Source organism: Anarrhichthys ocellatus, unplaced genomic scaffold (assembly GCF_004355925.1).
Source record: "Anarrhichthys ocellatus isolate YVR2014 unplaced genomic scaffold, GSC_Weel_1.0 scaffold112, whole genome shotgun sequence".
NCBI classification, from domain to species: domain Eukaryota; kingdom Metazoa; phylum Chordata; class Actinopteri; order Perciformes; family Anarhichadidae; genus Anarrhichthys; species Anarrhichthys ocellatus.
In genome coordinates this window covers 639,072-656,795 of record NW_022280142.1, presented here as the reverse complement: position 1 = coordinate 656,795, position 17,724 = coordinate 639,072, and the positions used below count along the sequence as shown (strand labels likewise).

Below are 17,724 nucleotides of genomic sequence, written 5' to 3'. Positions count from 1 at the left end.
TCCTGATGGACTGAAGATTGTAGGTATTGAAATGCTAATGTTGTCCTTCTCACGTCCGCCTCCACACAGAAGCTCCGTGCAAGATCAATAAAGTGCTGAGTCACCCCACGCTGCCAATCACCATCACAGCTCAGGAGGACCGGCACATCCAGTTCTTCGATAATAACACAGGTAACATTACATCATCATCATCATCACCATCATCTTCATCATCTTCATCGTCATCATCGTCACCACCAGCTGCTGCAGAGGAGGCTTTTCTGTTACATTTAAAGCAACTCGCCACCAATTTTCGAATGTCGAATCCTGTTTACTTTGTCATGAATAATCCCACTCAGCTCGAGAATACTGTTGTATAATCGTCTGGTGGCTCAGCAGGAGGTACAGTATGTCAAGTCTGACATCATCAGGGCTATCTCAGCTTGAGTTTGCAGACCACTGTAACCTAATAATAACAAAATAACATTTAACATATTCAGCAATGTACTGTGTGTATTACCTCACACTTACAACGTTGATTACAAGAGATATAGTCCTTTTATCTTTTTGATACACCTCAATAAAAAGTGACTCATTGTGATTCACCATGTTTTATATTTTCTCTTCGTATAAATCCGTATCAAAGCGACATTTTTCTTCTTCTGTTTTGAATTGAAGGTAAACTGATCCACTCGATGGTTGCTCACCTGGACTCGGTCACGTGTCTCGCTGTGGATCCAAACGGACTTTACCTCATGTCTGGAAGTGAGTACTCGATCACACGCTGTCTGACAACTTCCCAAAAAATGATATTTAATATATATTCAGATTGATACACCGGTCTCCACCAGTGCTGGGAAATACGCTTAGTTACTCTCTTAGCCAGATGAGAAGATCGATATCAGTTTAGTATTCGTTCACAAAATCCACAGTTTGGCACATTTTCTGTGTGCAGAAGATATCACTGTTGATGATTTTTAAAAATGTAAACATTTAATTGGTGGCAATTTTTTATACGTAAAAATAATCAGTGAAAGTAACAAAACGTGTAAGAATACAGTCATAGAATAAAATTCCAACAAAATGTATATAAATAATCCTGTGTGGACTAAATTGTGCAAAACTTCTACAAAAATCTACACTACAACAACAACATACGAACTTAAGTCCCGCCTCTCTCTGGGTAGGCAGCCAATCAGGGTTTGGGATCCCTGGACACGCCCCCCTGAACCTGATCTACACCGTCCTCCCTCCTCATTGGCTCTCTCTCTTCCTCCCAGGTCACGACTGCTCGATCCGTCTGTGGAACATGGAGAGCAAGACGTGCATCCAGGAGTTCACCGCTCACCGCAAGAAGTCCGAGGAGTCGATCCACGACGTGGCGTTCCACCCCACCAAGTGCTACATCGGCAGCGCCGGGGCCGACGCGCTCGCCAAGGTCTTCGTATGACCTGAAACAACAGTGGGCGGAGCGGCAACGAGAAGTGAGAGGGTGGAGTTCGTCTCCACCTCCGAGTCTGGATGAGGAAGCAGAAAACTGAAGGTGACTGTTTACGTGGACTGCTCCTTTAAGATTTGTCAAATATTCACCCCCCCCCTCTTCGGACTTAGGCTGGCCCGGGTCCCGAAACAAACAAACCTCTGGATGAGACGATGAATGAAAACAGGAAGTGGCAAAAAATATGAATAAACAGGAAGTCTCGGTACATTTTAGTGAAGCTGGAATTCTTTTTTTCTTTAACATAAAAACTCCCCGCCATCACTGACCCCAAACACTGCAGTAACAACAGCCAGCGTGTGCTGATGTTGCTTCGAAACATTGTTCATGATTAACGTGCCTTTTTTCTTCACAACATGAATTATTTTAGGTGTTGAGGAAAATTTATTTCGTTCACGAGAAGATCGACTTTTTTGAAAAGTAACGACCCAATTTAAAAAAAAAATACAATTCTGTCTTCAAAATGTTTCATTTTCTAACAAGTGAAGACTAAATCCCCTCATTTCGCTCTAGATGAGATCCCACTCTGCACAAGAAGTTTTGCTTAATTTGGTGTAATTTTAATTTTCTCCCGTTTAAGTCGTTGCCCGCAGCCTGAGGAAGACGTTGAATCAGTCTGATTTTGGAGATCCTGTAAAGGTCTGGAGGTCTGGTCACTGGTCTGGAATCAGTGACACTTGTGCTGGGTGGACAGTCACAGTGACAGAGACTCAGCAGGTCAGATCACAAACATCGGAAGAGTTTTATTTCAAAGTGAGAAAGCCTTTCATCAGAGAAGATGTGTCCCTCCGTTCATATAGTTGGAGCAACAACACTCACAGACAATTATCTGGAGTTTAATTTTCATGCTTTTATTTTCTGCACAGTCGGCTGTGGTTCGCCATAGAAAAAGAGAGATCGGTGTCGTAGTTGTGATGGCAAATCAATAGATTTTGGCAGCAGCAAATGCCTTGAGTTGTGAATTTAAAGGAGCAGTGTGTAGGATATAGAGGCCTCTAGTGGTGAGGTTGCAGATTGCAATCAACTGAATACCCGACCGCTCACCCCACCCGTTCACAAGTGTGTCGGAGAACTACGGTGGCCTTCAGGTAAAAACGCGAAAGGTTCTCTCTAGAGCCGGTGTTTGGTTTGTCCGTTCTGAGCTTCTGTAGAAACATGGCGCTGATAGATATGAAGAGCTCATTCTCAGCTGACAAAAACACAATGATTCTTAGTATCATGTGATATAAACACTAATACAAACATGTATTTTATTCCATTTCTGTCAATGGAACCCTTTAAATCCTACACACTGGCCCTTTAAGAGCAGGAGAGCTGCTGAGGGGCAGAACATCAGGAATTGGACGGTTTGTCAAACTTCCTGTCTGAATAATTCGACAACACTGTGCTGCCGCTCTTTGGTGTAGCGTTTAAAGTCGACACAGGGTCATTTGTGTCCTCCACATTCCCACCCGAGCACCAAACATGCACAGACACACTGGTTACATGTAACCCCACACATCTGCTGTCATGTGACACTTTGATGGCTCTAGATCAAATCAAGAGCTTCTCTCCGAAGGGAAATAGGTAGAAAAAACAACAACAAATGAATCTGAATTAACAGAAATATTTCAGGTTTTAATTCTTGGCCAAATATTTAGGATTGAATCTCTTCTGATTCGTTAGTTTTGATCGACGTTGTGGTGGCGAGGCTCCGTTTGAAAACCTGCTGCTTTTTTACTGTGTATTTATAGTTGAAGATTTGTGACAAACTGCAGCGAGAGAGAGAAAAAAAACCTGCAGTGAAGCTTTTCTCATTTTTCTGTTTTACTTTTGATCACGTAAAGTATTTATTAATTACTTAATGACGCCAAATTTAAAGCCAAAACATTGAACCGAGACAACGAGACGCTTCCTACTAAACCTGACAGTTGTTGTTGCTAACGCTAATTAGCTCATTTTGTTGTGAAATAACGGTAGTGCAACACTTTTAGTAACAGCTGTTTAGTTCCCAAACTGCACACGAGCTCCCCTCAACGCTTTCTATGCTGACTGCCTGAAGATATTGTACTTTGTGTAATTATTATTATCATTATTATTATTACTACATTATTTGGAGCGATTACTAGTTTTTTAAACGACTCTTTGTGTTTGGTGACAGACTTGTAAAGATACAAGTAGACCTTTTCTTTTTTTAAAGGCGTGTTCTCTGTTTTACTTGAAAAGTGAAGTTTATTCCTTTGGGGTTCCTGCTGGTGTTGTAAGAAGTACTTATACATGACTTTACCTCTTAGCACTACATAACACTTTGTTTTTGCTTTTTACCAAATTATCATCTCAAAAACGCAGCCGTGTTCGTGGGATGGAGGGAAACTTTTGGGGAGTTTGTGTTTCTCTTCTTTTTAACGTAAACGGTGTAAAAAGGGTAAACGGATATGTGTACAGTTTTTAAGTATTACAGCAGATCTATTTATGAATGTGGTGTAATTTAAGGGACATTTTAACCGCAAAGTGAGCAAGTCAGCAAATCATTCACCGACTTCTAGTTGAGCCGAAAGATCAACCTTTATTTATGCGACACGTATAAACACGCGGCTTTCCTGTGAAATGTGTGGAGTCTGGTTGTTTTGGCGCTTCACCTCATCTCAGTCTGAGCTCAGTGGCAGAAATGTCCTTTTGGTGTGAACTGTTCCTTTAAAACAGCTGTTTTAATGTGACGATACGACACATTACACTTTGATTCTGGCACTTTTTGAAATGTCTGTATCCAAAGCGTTTGCTTCAAATCCAGATGAACACAACTAAAGAATCTCCCCACAATAAAATACACAAGAGAGCGGTGTTTTTCATGTTTATCCAGTCCGACAAATTTGGAAAAGTTCCATCAACCAATCAGAGAGACTCACAGGGGCACATGATGCACTCTTTGCAATTACCCATAACACTCGTCTCTGCTTACAATAATATTTATGATATTTGAACATGTACAGAGGAACAAAACGGAGAGAAAAAGATAAAGCTGGCTTCTTGTGGACGTACTAAAGCTTTCAACCAACAGCAAATGTTCTTTACACTACATCCAGAACATTTGTAGACTCGGCTGCAGTCTGGATCTCTGCAGACCTCAAAAAAACAAAACAACTGGAATGATTTGAGAGAGAGTTGAACATCACTTGAGACGAAAGGGTTTGTGTGGCCCTTTTTAAAGGGCCATGAGCCAAAAGAAAAGTTTGGGAACCGCTGATTTAAAGTGACAGGAAACATTAAGTGGATGCAGGAAATAAGCAGAATCACGTTGGGACTGTGCTGCAAGTGACAAACAGATTTGTGATGATTTTGAATGGAGTCTGGTTGTTTGTTTGTTAATCCCGGCGTTGCAGAAACGTGACCGTTATAACACTCCTGTCTGCAAATGAATGAAAGTAAAGCCTAAATAAAATAAAGGTGTTTTTTGCTCCATATTTTGGTTTATTTCCGTACTCAAATATTCCGACAAGAGCTGAATCAGAATAAACCTCAATAATACCAGACTCTATTCACATCTGTCTACTTTATTTCACTTTCAGAGCAATAGAATCGGCGTGTTTTCCATTCATTTAATCTAATTTACCATTTTACACTGACTATGGTCACCCACACTACAAAAGCAGTAACACTAGTCAGTCGTGATGTAGGCAGCTGAACTCTTGTCAGATTTATATTTTGTTTTGTTTTCAGAGCTGAACCTTTGGACTGAATAAAACCTGTTCAGTTTGCCTGTAAATGATTGTTGTCCTTCAATGTGTACAGTGAAACTATCAAAGAGAGATTATAGATGCTAATCTGGCTGTACATAAAGTACATAAAGTACATACAGGTGTTGTTTCCATTGTTGTTGGGTTGTTTTTCAAAATGGGAGAGTGATTTATCAGTAACAACAATAAAGAAATACGTTGTATATCATCATGTTTGTTTAGTTTTTTTTTTGTTTTTTTTTTTACAGCCTCATGTTGAAACTACAGCAACACACTCACTGGAAGCTGCTCACAACGAATTTGTCTTTAATTTAAGTTAAGCAATTTTTGCATTATTAAGGCTTCTCACCGAAAAAACATTAAAATTAATTATGGAAGACATTTGAATAACATAGAGACAAAAGTAGAAAGTAAACCTACAATAATTGAATGTACTGACAATAAAATAAACCTCAGACAAACGTGAGGAAAAAAGGTAAAAATGCATAAAACTAAAGTATTTTTACTCATCAAATTTAAGCCTAAATTCAAAGTCTGTGAAATAAATGGAATCATACTGATCAACAATTTGTATTATAGTTTCTTATTCTTTTAGTTTTATATGCAACATATACAGTATGAACAAGTCTGGCTGAAAGACAGTGATGAGTCATTCTTACATCAAGCATGCATATAACTTCATCAACACATTTTACTCTACGTATATACATGTGTGAGGAGGACATCGTGCCAATAGTGCAAAATGAAATGCAAATTATTTCATTTTGAGGTGTAAAATAATATATAAGGGCACAAAAACAGTACATGAAGAAAAATAAATACAGAATATCTTTGAATGACTTGTATAATACGTATTATAGTATAAACAGGGGGACACGCACCAGTTATTTTCAGTAACAGCTAAGTGTCACTGTAACTTCCGGCCACCAGGTGGCAGCGCGGTTCCGTTAATGAGTTGACTCTGCCGTAAACGGTAACAGAAGAAGCTAGCTAGCTACTGTAAACAAAGCTGAGCCGCTAGTCTGTCAAACAACTCAAAACCTGCGTGATGTGAAGAGAAGATATGATCATAAAAACGTCCACATAACAGTAAAGTAAGTGGATACTGAGTTATTCATCAAATAGTTGAACGCTGACGGAGAAGTTAACTCGAAAAAATGGCCTTTTAGTTAGTCAGCTAACTAACTAGCATGAACATGCTAAAGTTAAGACTAAAAAGACACATCCGGGGTTTTGGACGTTGACAAGCTAACTATGTGTTTTATACTCAATTATTTTGACTGTATATTATATATATAGTCAGTATTGATTGGTGTAACGTTAAGCAGCTGGTGTAAAGGACTTGGGTGTGTGGCTAGCTTGGTTAACGGTGAGTTAGCTCAACAACATCGTAAAATCCAGACTTTTAAGCGAAGTTTTGCGGCTCTTTTCAGTGTCTGAATATAAATCACTTTTCTCGGAAGTGCTTTCCAGACTCTGCCGGGCCCCGGAGCTGCCATGACCCGGCCTGCAGTCTGACTGGAAGATAATGGCTGCAGAGCTGCTTCCCACCAAGAAGCTGGTCCCCTCCGCCTCAGCGAGCAGCACCACCACCTCCTCCTCCTCCTCCATCCAGCAGCAGAACCTCACCAACAACAACAGGACCACCGCCGCACAGGGCTGCTGCAGCTGGCAGGGCCTGTTCCCGACCATCCGAGAGAGGTCGGTCTGAACCCGCTCTGCTCCAAATAGTGATGGAGGCTGACAGGTCACCAGGAGAGGAGAGACCATGTTGTCAGCTGTTATCCTGGTCCAGGACTGTACAGAAACTGGTTCTCTTGAGTTCCACTCATCTGTCACTAAAAAAACACCTCAGCTGTGATGTATAGTCAGTGGTGGAAGTACCCAGTACATGTATACAAACTTGTACTTTACTGGAGTATTTCCATTTTATGCTACTATATACTTTAACTTCTCCTCTATATTTCAGAGAGAAATATGACTTGAGAAGTATACTTTTTACTACATTTATTAGACGCATGTATGTTATTTTATCTAAAAAGTAACAAAATGTTCATATGATGCTGAATTATACTACTAATCTACCCAGCAGTATACAAAGTATCTCAAACTGGCTCCACATTGACAAACTTCATGTATTTGTGAGTGATAAAACACAATAATGTCACTTTTACTTGTGATAATTTAAGTACATTTTGCTGATAATAATCAAAAGTTTGAGATCAGGACTTTTGCTTGTAATGGTGTATTTTTAGACGATGGTATTTCTACTTAAAATCAAAAGTAAGCTGAAGAAAACACCACGGAGCTCTAATGGTGACGTCATTGTTTGGTATTTAAAAAAAGAAAAGAAGAAGAAACTACACGAACAGTCACTAAGAATCATTCAATGATTCTTCATTTCCTTTTTTGTTCTTTTTAAATAAGGAAACATTCTTTGCTTGGCTCCACCAAAGTAAAAGTAATGAGTCAAGTCAGATTTATTTATGCGTTTGTCTCAGAGGACCTTTTAACCAAGTATAAGCTTTACAGCTACATGTGAACGTTGGAGGACTTGATTTTAAACAATAGATCCTGAGTGTTTGTTCCCCAAAATATACCGCTTCTGTTACTTTTAACTTTATTTAACAAGACCTTGAGTATCATGTACCAGAAGTTTAGATGTTCTAGTGTGTGGATTCAAAGATTCTTTTATTTTCATATTGTAAGATAAAATGTTTTGTGTCCTTGTAGGAATTCAGTCATGTTCAACAATGAGATAATGGCAGATGTTCACTTTGTGGTGGGGCCGCCTGGCGGGACGCAGCGAGTCCCGGGACATAAGGTAGAACCCACCGCACGACACTCTCCAACCGTTTCAACCGAAGAAGTTTGACTCAGACCAGGCCAAGAGGCAAACTTTGGATGGTTACAACTTGTTTACCGTATCATCTTATGATAACAAATTGTTAAAAATTCATAAGTTCAGTCATAAAAATCAGGCCGAGGACCAAATATCTGACAGAAATGTGAATTTTACAAGTAGTAGTCCAATGTTAAAGGCCTGAGTGAGTGAGTCAGATTTGTATCTGTTATAAGAGGTGATCGTGTCTCTTATGTCGTCCATGTTGTTCTTCTGCTCCGTCAGTACGTCCTGGCCGTCGGCAGCTCCGTGTTCCACGCCATGTTTTATGGAGAGCTGGCGGAGGACCAGGAAGAGATCCGGATCCCCGACGTGGAGCCTCCTTCGTTCCTGGCCATGTTGAAGTATGTCAAACTCTGATTCAGTGTTCATGGACAGTGATGGTGCTGTGTGGGCGTGTCTTTGACACAAGACAAATACTCATTATACTTCTCAATATAAAAAGTACCAGCTAAAGGTGTTTGGACCTAATTGTACTGCGCCATGAAATGAGCAAAATGTAAGTTTGTGACGTCGAGTTGATCCCTTCCTCCACCTTCTCAGGTACATCTACTGTGATGAGATCGACCTGTGTGCTGACACCGTGCTCGCCACCCTCTACGCCGCCAAAAAGTACATTGTGCCTCACCTGGCCCGGGCCTGTGTCAACTTCCTGGAGACCAGCCTGAGCGCCAAGAACGCCTGCGTGCTGCTGTCTCAGAGCTGCCTGTTCGAGGAGCCCGACCTGATGCAGCGCTGCTGGGAGGTGATCGACGCCCAGGCCGAGCTCGCCCTGCGCTCCGAAGGCTTCTGCGACATCGACACCCAGACGCTGGAGAGCATCCTGCGGCGGGAGACCCTCAATGCCAAAGAGATGGTGGTGTTCGAGGCGGCGCTGAACTGGGCCGAGGCCGAGTGTCAAAGACAAGACCTGACGCCGACTATCGAGAACAAGCGCCTGATGCTGGGGAAGGCCATCTACCTGATCCGCATCCCCACGATGGTCCTGGAGGACTTCGCCAACGGGGCGGCGCAGTCCGGCGTGCTCACGCTCAACGAGACCAACGACATTTTCCTGTGGTACACCGCCGCCAACAAGCCCGAACTGCTGTTCTGCACCAAACCTCGTAAAGGCCTGGCGCCGCAGCGCTGCCACCGCTTCCAGTCCTGCGCCTACCGGAGCAACCAGTGGCGGTACCGCGGCCGCTGCGACAGCATCCAGTTCGCCGTGGACAAACGCGTCTTCATCGCCGGCTTCGGCCTGTACGGCTCCAGCTGCGGTTCGGCCGAGTACAGCGCCAAGATCGAGCTGAAGCGCCAGGGCGTGTCGATGGCCCAGAGGCACATCAAGTACTTCTCGGACGGCTCCAGCAGCACTTTCCCCGTGTCCTTCGACTACCCGGTGCAGATCGAGCCCGACACCTTCTACACCGCCAGCGTGGTGCTGGACGGCAACGAGCTCAGCTACTTCGGCCAGGAGGGCATGACAGAGGTGCAGTGTGGGAAAGTGACCTTCCAGTTCCAGTGCTCCTCGGACAGCACCAACGGCACCGGGGTGCAAGGGGGCCAGATCCCCGAACTTATCTTCTACGCCTGAGGACGTAGACTTTTACTTTGAAAGTGCGGAGACGAGTTCTCGGGTAGCTGTTGGAGGAGGGAGGGACTCCTGAATTTGCTGCTGAGCCTCGGAGACGAGACGACGGTTCGGTTGGAACATGAAGGCGCTATTGAAGAAGGCTGACACCTCACATTCCTTCACACCTCTGTTGTTGTTTTTGTTTACAGCAGCTGTTGTTGAGTTCGGGTTATCGCTGTTTCACTTTAGAATTTACTGAGAAATTGGATAAAACGCCCGGACAGGACAGTCTACTGCAGTGAATTAAATACCTGACAAATCAAAGTACTTCATTGTAGTTTTTATCATCTAATATTGACACAAAGCAGTCCTGATGTCCGAAAACACCCTGAGGGGTTAAAGGGAGAGTTACTATGTTAGCACCGGTAACATACATTTTGTCATAATCCGACACAAATACACACACCTCCTAATCTCAACATTGCTTTGTGCTGATTGGTTGATCTAATGACATATTAACGCTAAACCCAAAATCTGTACACATATCTCTGAATAACATCTGTACTATTTTCTCTATCAATTTCATTGATGATTAATCCATTTTTTTATTATACTTTATTAACTCGGAGACATGTTTAAACTGTTCATCTCACGGATTAGTCGACTAAACATTTGAGCACAATCCTCTTCCACAGCACATTTTACTCAAACTACACTCAATGACTTCTAAATGTGGGTTTAAATGTGCAGCAAAAAGATTTAAGATTTATGTTTGTAAGATCACTTACAAACAAAATATAATGAATAAATAAAATACTGAACCCAGCAGCTCTAAAGTGTTCGGTTTGAGTGTTGACATTCTGCCATCGGCTCCACAAAACAAAACAGGTTTTCGGTTTCTTGCCTTAAAGATGATGCGTTCAGTTTCATGAATCACAGAGATGTTGAAATGTTTAAATGAAGCTCATTCAGTTTAAATTTAAAGATCTGGAAACATTCCTGCTGTTACTGTAGAACTGAAGGACTTTTAAACAAATGAAGCACTCCTTTGATGTTTTAACAGGTGTTTACTGCTGGTTGTTTTGGTTCTTAAAGGTTCTCTTTACGATGTTCGGAGCATCAATATAGCAGAACTATTCTGAGCGTCTCGGTGCTTTGTTGACCGGTTACAGCTGATAACGCCATCCCGACCTGCGGTTTTCAGTAAAACACTGTTTCCTCTGTCAGCACTGCTGCCGTCGTTAGCGCTGTTAGCACCGCTAGCCGCCGGCTCAGCCGTCGCCGTGTGGAGGCGATAGATATGCTCTGAATTTTGTATTGGAAACCTTTAAAGCAGAATAATAGCTCTTTATATTTGTAATATGACAGCTGATCACACTCCTGACTTCTTTTATACACACTACTTCAGACATGCTGTAACCTTCCTCTGGTGCTCTGTACTGTCTTCTTCTTCTCTTATGAAATGTGGGAACTTAAAGGAGCATTTCATAGATAATATGAAAGGATTTTACCCGTAACTACCCTTTTTGTTTGTGTTGTATTTAAAGAACAGTATTCCTCAGACATCATTCCTACAGATAGTCAACAACTTCTATGCTTTTATTTTGAAAAACATAACATGTTTGTACTGCATCCTGACTTAGTGTTTCATTAATGTTGCAGTCCTGTAAATATTTCTGTGTTCGTGTCCTCTTCTTCTTCATCTGTTCTCTTTGAAAATGGAGGGAAAACAGTTTTATATGATTCTATATTGAAGAAACATATTTTTGGATGTCTTTGTTTCCTGTTATCTGATTCCAACCAGAGTGTGCAGTGAGCTGGTGGCCTTATGAATGTGTTGTTGTGACAAATTTGGAAATAAAAGGTTGAGATGTAGAACGCGGTTTTGTTCTGTTCATCCCGCATCCGAGCAGAGGTGAAAATGTATCTCCGTACAATCACTCAAGTACTAAAGTACAAATATGAGGTACTCTTACTTTACCTGAGTATTTTCTTTTCATGCTACTTTCTACTTCTACTCCACTACATGTGTCTGACAGCGTCAGTTACTTTACAAATTAAGATTTCCTTGCACAAAACATGAAGAATACAGTTTATACGACTCAACTCAAACCATTAGTCCTTGAGTCAATTTGTCAATTGACAGAAACTGATTTGTAAAATATAACTTGGTTTTGACAAAACAAACATTGTGAAGGTGTCACGTTGGGCTCTGCGTCATTGTGTTCACTTTCTTTACAAACCAAACAATCAATCAATTAATGGAGAAAATGATGAGCAGATTAGTCCATAATGAAAATAATCATTAAGTAATAGTTAAAATGAGCTCCACCTCAACAGTCACATCCTGCTTTTAACTTTATAATGAGTGATAATGATCTAATGATATGATATATTGTAGTATAGCTGTCACAGGGGACATTTTTATACTTATAATACTTTTAAGTACATTTTCCTGATTATACTTACATACTTTTACTTAAATAACACAATGCAGGACTTTAACATGTAACAGAGTCTTTTTACAGTGTGGTATTATTGGTATTATTGAAGTATTACTAATGTTACATCAATGAGTACTTTTACTCTTTATAGTTTAAGCATATTTTGATGCTCATACTTTTTGTACATTTAGTCTACTTCACTAAAAATGTTGAATGCAGGACTTGTAACCGTGTATTTCTACACTGCAGTACTACAGCGTATTTCTTCGTAGTATTACTAATGTGGCATCAAATACATCTAGGGAAGTAAACCGGAACCGGAAATGTTTCAGTCGGACACAACGCAGATAAAAACCGCTCGGACTCGCTTTGCTGCGGTTTGTCCCTCCGCGCTTTCCATCCTGCCAGTGGACAGCTGAGAGCGAAGTGCAAACTAAACAGGCCGTTTGCAGCCGCGTTAACGTCGCAGATTAAACTCTAGTTTTATTTTAGTGTCGACATGCACAGAATAAAAATCATATCGGGCCACTTGTCGGAGTGCAGATCTGCGGGGAGCAGCAGTCCGGAGGACGTGGTGGTGGTGCACGGACGGAGGACGGCTATCGGGAAAGCGAAGAGAGGAGCGTTTAAGGTAACTTTAAAGCGAAGAGAGGAGCGTTTAAGGTAACTTTAAAGCGAAGAGAGGAGCGTTTAAGGTAACTTTAAAGCGAAGAGAGGAGCGTTTCAGGTAACTTTAAGAGAGGAGCGTTTCAGGTAACTTTAAGAGAGGAGCGTTTCAGGTAACTTTAAGAGAGGAGCGTTTCAGGTAACTTTAAGAGAGGAGCATTTCAGGTAACTTTAACTGGTTCATGAAGCTGATTCAGGGAGGAAAACAACCAACTGTACTGTACGAGTGGAAGAATTAGTAGGATCCTTTACTTGTGATATAAATACACTGTGCAATACTACAATTATTCTCTCTGTATRTATATTTTAGTTATTGTGGATTTTTTACTTGTTTTACTTATTTCATATTATTTACTGTTTTATTACTTATTTACTTATTTATTATAATTGTTTTTTGTTTTTACTATGCCTCTTGTTTGCACTATGCTGTTGTAATCCTGTAAATTTCTGCCACTAAGGGACTAATAAAGGATTATTTTAGTCATACTCAAGTGAATGCACTTCGTTACATTCAAACACTGGTTTCTGCAAATAAACTAATGATGAAGCTGAGGTCAAACTATTCAATGTTTTACTAAAAGAAATCAAAGTTCAGTGGAAAATCCAAAGACTGAAAACAAATTTGTGTATGTGAACTTTTTTCTTCTTCTTTCCTTTCTTTCACGTAAATCATCTCACGACCCCTCAGATGTATCTGGTGACACTTTGGAGGGGCCCGACCCTTAGGTTGGGAACCACAGGACCATCGTAGCTTATAAAGTAGTTCACACTAGTTCCACTCTGAGCAGCTTTAATAACAACACACACTGCTCTCTAATAATGTCACACAGAACCAGATGTCAGTCACAGGAGACGTTTCACTGCACGAGTACTTTTACTACATGAAGCTGATGATGCTTCTTTACTTTTAGTGCAGGAAGCTGAGAATAACTTCACTACTACCGTGCTGCAGAGAGAACTGATCTAATTAAACCCTTCCGTTCGCCTGCAGGTCACGACGCCTGACGAGCTGCTGAGTGCAGTGATGACAGCTGTGCTCATAGATGTTGGCCTTTCACCCGACAAGCTGGGAGACGTTTGTGTCGGTGAGACGAGACTTCATTTCTCTACGTCGTTCTTTGACCGACGTCATGTTGTGGGCGTCGACTGAAATACTAATTTAATATTTGATTTAATGTTAATTCTTCAGATGTCTATAAAACTGCTCTGCATTGTGAAATGGAAAGTAACTAAGTACATTTACTCAAGTACTGATCTTAAGTACAACTTTGTACTTCATTTGAGTGGTGTTTTCATTGTATGCTACTTTATACTTCTACTTCTCACAGATAAATATTGTACTTTCTACTTTAATGCATTTATTTTTATATAAAAGTTTTAATATATAAAACATTAAGATATATTAAGACATTATGGGAATACTGACAGGCTAATGCACTCTTCGTTGACCTGTGTGTGTTGCTGTCTGCAGGTAACGTGCTGCAGCCCGGTGCCGGTGCGCTGATGGCCAGGGTGGCTCAGTTCCTCAGGTCAGACATCATCACTGATTCACACGCTCTTCCTCCTTCATTCAGTCACAGTGTGTCTCACGGCTCTGTCTTCGTTTCAGCGGCTTTCCAGAGACGGTACCCACCTACACCGTCAACCGACAGTGCTCCTCCGGACTGCAGGCTCTGTTCAACATCGCAGGTACAAACTCCTCAATCATCGCATATATATATATATATATATATATATATATATATAACTACACCGTGTGTTTACTCTGTTTGTAACGCTGTTTGTGCAGGAGCCATCCGGAGCAGATCCATTGACCTGGGCCTCGCCTGTGGGTACGTTTCTTCATCATTCAGGCTGTAAAAAGATGCAGTTAAAATCAACTGTTTTTTTACACTGTGTGTGTGTGTGTGTGTGTGTGTGTGTGTGTGTGTCAGCGTGGAGAGCATGTCTCTGCGCGAGGTAGGAGATCCAGGAGATTTGAGCTCCAGAATGACGGCCGTCGACAAAGCCAAAGACTGCATCATCCCGATGGGGTGAGACCTCTGCTGCTCACACAACAGACCACATGCTGCAGAATACTGTGTTTTAACTGAAGGTCACTGACTTTCAATCGAAAGCTATAATCCCAAACTGAATGTCTATTGCAACTACATAATGTCAGCAACTAATGTTCTTTGTTTTTACAGCATCACCTCAGAGAACGTCGCAGAGAGATTCGGGGTCTCCAGAGAAAAGCAGGACGCCTTCGCTCTCAGTTCTCAGCAAAAGTGAGCGAGTCAAAGTTTTTGTGCCTCCGTGCTGTTCAGGGTGTCCGTCCCTCCGTCCCTTTCTCGTGACCGCTATTTCTCAGGAAGACCTTTGGGCAATGTCTTCGACTTTGGCACAAACGTGCAGGGATGAACTTATTAGAGTTTGGTGGTCAGCGGTCACTATGTCTTCACAAAACACATTTTTGGTCGTAACTGAAGAATTTGTATTCTAATTATGACTGTTTCACTCCAACGTCTAATGGGATAAAATGATAAGTAATAGGGTATCAGGAAAATGTACTTAAAGTATTAAAAGCATAAAAATGTCCCCTGTGACTTATTAGATTAATACCCATGCATTATTGTAAAAGCAGGTTTTAGTCTATTATAAAAACCTCATAAATAAGTCATAATATAGCATTTTATTAAATGTCATTTAAAAAAAGTAAAGTAAGTCATTAATATGTTAGAATAAAAAGTTATATTATTATACATCAGGAAAAATGTCAGTATTTTATGTCATGAAAGCTTTCCTAATTAATGCATTGATTATCTTACTAATAGACCTTACTGATGCCTCTGCAGGAGATGTGTGTATATATATTTAATGCATAATTATTATTATTATAATGGGTGATATTTGTGACAGGACACCAACACATTTAACCTGCTTCACACAGAGCAGCCCGGGCGCAGAGCGCGGGTCTGTTCCGGCAGGAGATCGTTCCCGTCACCGTCAGGTGTGTGGACGAGCAGGGCAACGAGCGCGAGGCGGTGGTCTCCGAGGACGAAGGGATCAGAGCGGGAACGACTCTGGCGGGACTGAGCAAACTGCGGCCGGCCTTCAAACCCGACGGCAGCGCCACAGCAGGTCGGTCTGCTTCACCGGCTGAACGCGCTCACCTCTCCCGGCCGCTGCCGACTCTCAAAACGAAGTGTTGTGTCTGCAGGTAACGCCAGCCAGCTGAGCGACGGGGCGGCGGCCGTGCTGATTGGTCGCAGGTCTGCGGTCGAGGCTCTGGGTCTGCCGGTCCTGGGGGTCCTGAGGGCCAGTGCGGTGGTGGGGGTCCCCCCGGATGTTATGGGTATAGGACCAGCATTCGCCATCCCCGCAGCTCTGGGACAGGCTGGTAAGACTTGTGTGTAAACATTTACTCAAGTACTATACTCAAGTATTTTCATTTTATGCTGTACTTTATACTATTACATGTCAGAGGGAAATATTCTACTTTTTAGGGCACTACATTTATTTGTTCAACTTAAATTAAATGGAGAGTAATACAAAATATCAACAAATAAAATGTGTTTTAAAAATATATTAATACATTTTTAAAAAGCCCCACGTTTACAAGCTGCAACTTTTAAAGTGATGAACACATTATTATTATATAATAATGTATTCTGGACATACTTTTGGTACATATAATACATTTTGATGCTAATACTTTTGTGCTTTTACTTCAGTAACATTTTTAATGCAGGACGTTTACTCGTAGTATTTCTACACTGTAGTATTAATACTTTTATTTAACAAAGATCTAAGTTCTTCTTCCACCACTGCCTCCGTGTTATATTTAGTGTGTAAAACTGGAAGTTCTCATAGTAGATGTTCTGCTGTTGGTCAGAAAAATAGTAAATATAGTTATTAGTATTTAATAATCCTGAAAGTACTCTTGTCAATTAGCGGTTTATGTATCCGAGTTGATGAAACTCTTTCCTCCCTCAGGACTAACTGTGGCCGACATCGACGTGTTTGAAATCAACGAGGCTTTTGCCAGTCAGGTGAGTTCAGACAGTGATGTGGTTTCTGTTTAAGGAGATAAGTCACTTTGTTTTTATCTCACTACACATACACAAGCACAACAAAGCTTAAGACTCTGTCGAAACAGTATCTCTGTTACTAAGAATCTATTTTCTACTAAAAGATAAAGAAACTAGCCACGCTGAGGAGATAACAGACGTTGGGATGCAGTATACGCGAGTGTTTTTGTTGGCCCTTTGCTGCAGCTCAGGTGGTGTACTGCGTGGAGAAGCTGGGGATCCCGCTGGAGAAGGTGAACCCTAACGGGGGCGCCATCGCTCTGGGTCACCCTCTGGGCTGCACCGGAGTGCGACAGGTGGTGACGCTGCTCAACGAGCTCAGACGTAGAGGCAGGAGGTTCGTCTCAAACCCGCAAACAACCGACATTCTTCTTACCGACACGCGCGTTGACTTGGCGCTCCTCTCTTGTGTCTGCAGGGCGTACGGCGTGGTGTCCATGTGCATCGGGACCGGGATGGGAGCGGCCGCTGTGTTCGAGTACCCCGGACCGCAGGAGCCAAATCAAGACCACCTCACTGATTAAAAGCCCCTTTCAGACATGACAAGTATTCGGCCTCCTTAAGACCTCATAATGTTTTCTATACGGCTCAGGTGTGAGTGGTCACATACCATCAAGATGTTCAGACAGCACGGCGACCAATTACAACAGGGTGACACTTTAAATGTTTTTGCCGACTAACCAGAGCTGCTTAAAGGCAGAATGAGGCACGAGAAGCCGATGTCTGTATCTGCAGAGAGCATCCTTTGAACTAACGCTGCTGTACTTTAGATGTTAGTACTTGTATAGGAGAGACACTTCAAACAGCACTTGATTAAGTGCCTTTGACTTCATGTTGCTAATTAAGCCACTGACTTGTTTTCCTTTAATTCTTCAATTAAAAACAGGTAAATATTGC

The 17,724-nt window shown here is 41.7% G+C and overlaps 3 protein-coding genes across 9 annotated transcripts in view; all 3 read left to right on the top strand.

Moving 5' to 3' along the window:
- Nucleotides 1-5,398, top strand: part of strn (striatin, calmodulin binding protein) — a 36,481-nt gene extending 31,083 nt beyond the window's left edge. For all 4 annotated transcript variants that reach the window (XM_031876616.1, XM_031876615.1, XM_031876614.1 and 1 more), the window contains 3 exons: nucleotides 70-171; nucleotides 658-744; nucleotides 1,260-5,398. In XM_031876616.1, coding sequence (XP_031732476.1) covers nucleotides 70-171; nucleotides 658-744; nucleotides 1,260-1,429 — 359 coding nt within the window. In that variant the 3' untranslated portion in view covers nucleotides 1,430-5,398. The remainder of the gene's footprint in view (nucleotides 1-69; nucleotides 172-657; nucleotides 745-1,259) is intronic.
- Nucleotides 5,399-5,492: 94 nt separating this feature from the next.
- On the top strand, nucleotides 5,493-11,522 carry LOC116399447 (BTB/POZ domain-containing protein 3-like). Of its 3 annotated transcripts, none has more exons than XM_031876619.1 (5): nucleotides 5,493-6,284; nucleotides 6,654-6,891; nucleotides 7,924-8,014; nucleotides 8,318-8,436; nucleotides 8,636-9,668. In XM_031876619.1, the coding sequence occupies exons 2-5, from the start codon at nucleotides 6,719-6,721 to the stop codon at nucleotides 9,666-9,668; spliced, it is 1,416 nt and encodes a 471-aa protein (XP_031732479.1). In that variant the 5' UTR covers nucleotides 5,493-6,284; nucleotides 6,654-6,718. The 3 variants fall into 3 exon arrangements, with proteins under 3 accessions (XP_031732479.1, XP_031732480.1, XP_031732481.1); XM_031876620.1 differs by having other exon boundaries at nucleotides 5,493-6,559; XM_031876621.1 differs by lacking the exon at nucleotides 5,493-6,284 and having other exon boundaries at nucleotides 6,719-6,891; nucleotides 8,636-11,522.
- Nucleotides 11,523-12,481: 959 nt separating this feature from the next.
- On the top strand, nucleotides 12,482-17,641 carry acaa1 (acetyl-CoA acyltransferase 1). Of its 2 annotated transcripts, XM_031876610.1 has the most exons (12): nucleotides 12,482-12,722; nucleotides 13,749-13,842; nucleotides 14,229-14,286; nucleotides 14,367-14,446; nucleotides 14,547-14,589; nucleotides 14,692-14,790; nucleotides 14,944-15,024; nucleotides 15,687-15,877; nucleotides 15,957-16,136; nucleotides 16,733-16,788; nucleotides 17,019-17,164; nucleotides 17,246-17,641. In XM_031876610.1, exons 1-12 carry the CDS (start codon nucleotides 12,591-12,593, stop codon nucleotides 17,349-17,351), a joined length of 1,266 nt encoding a protein of 421 aa, XP_031732470.1. In that variant the 5' UTR covers nucleotides 12,482-12,590; the 3' UTR covers nucleotides 17,352-17,641. The 2 variants fall into 2 exon arrangements, with proteins under 2 accessions (XP_031732470.1, XP_031732471.1); XM_031876611.1 differs by lacking the exon at nucleotides 17,246-17,641 and having other exon boundaries at nucleotides 17,014-17,158.
- The last annotated feature ends 83 nt before the right edge of the window (nucleotides 17,642-17,724 follow it).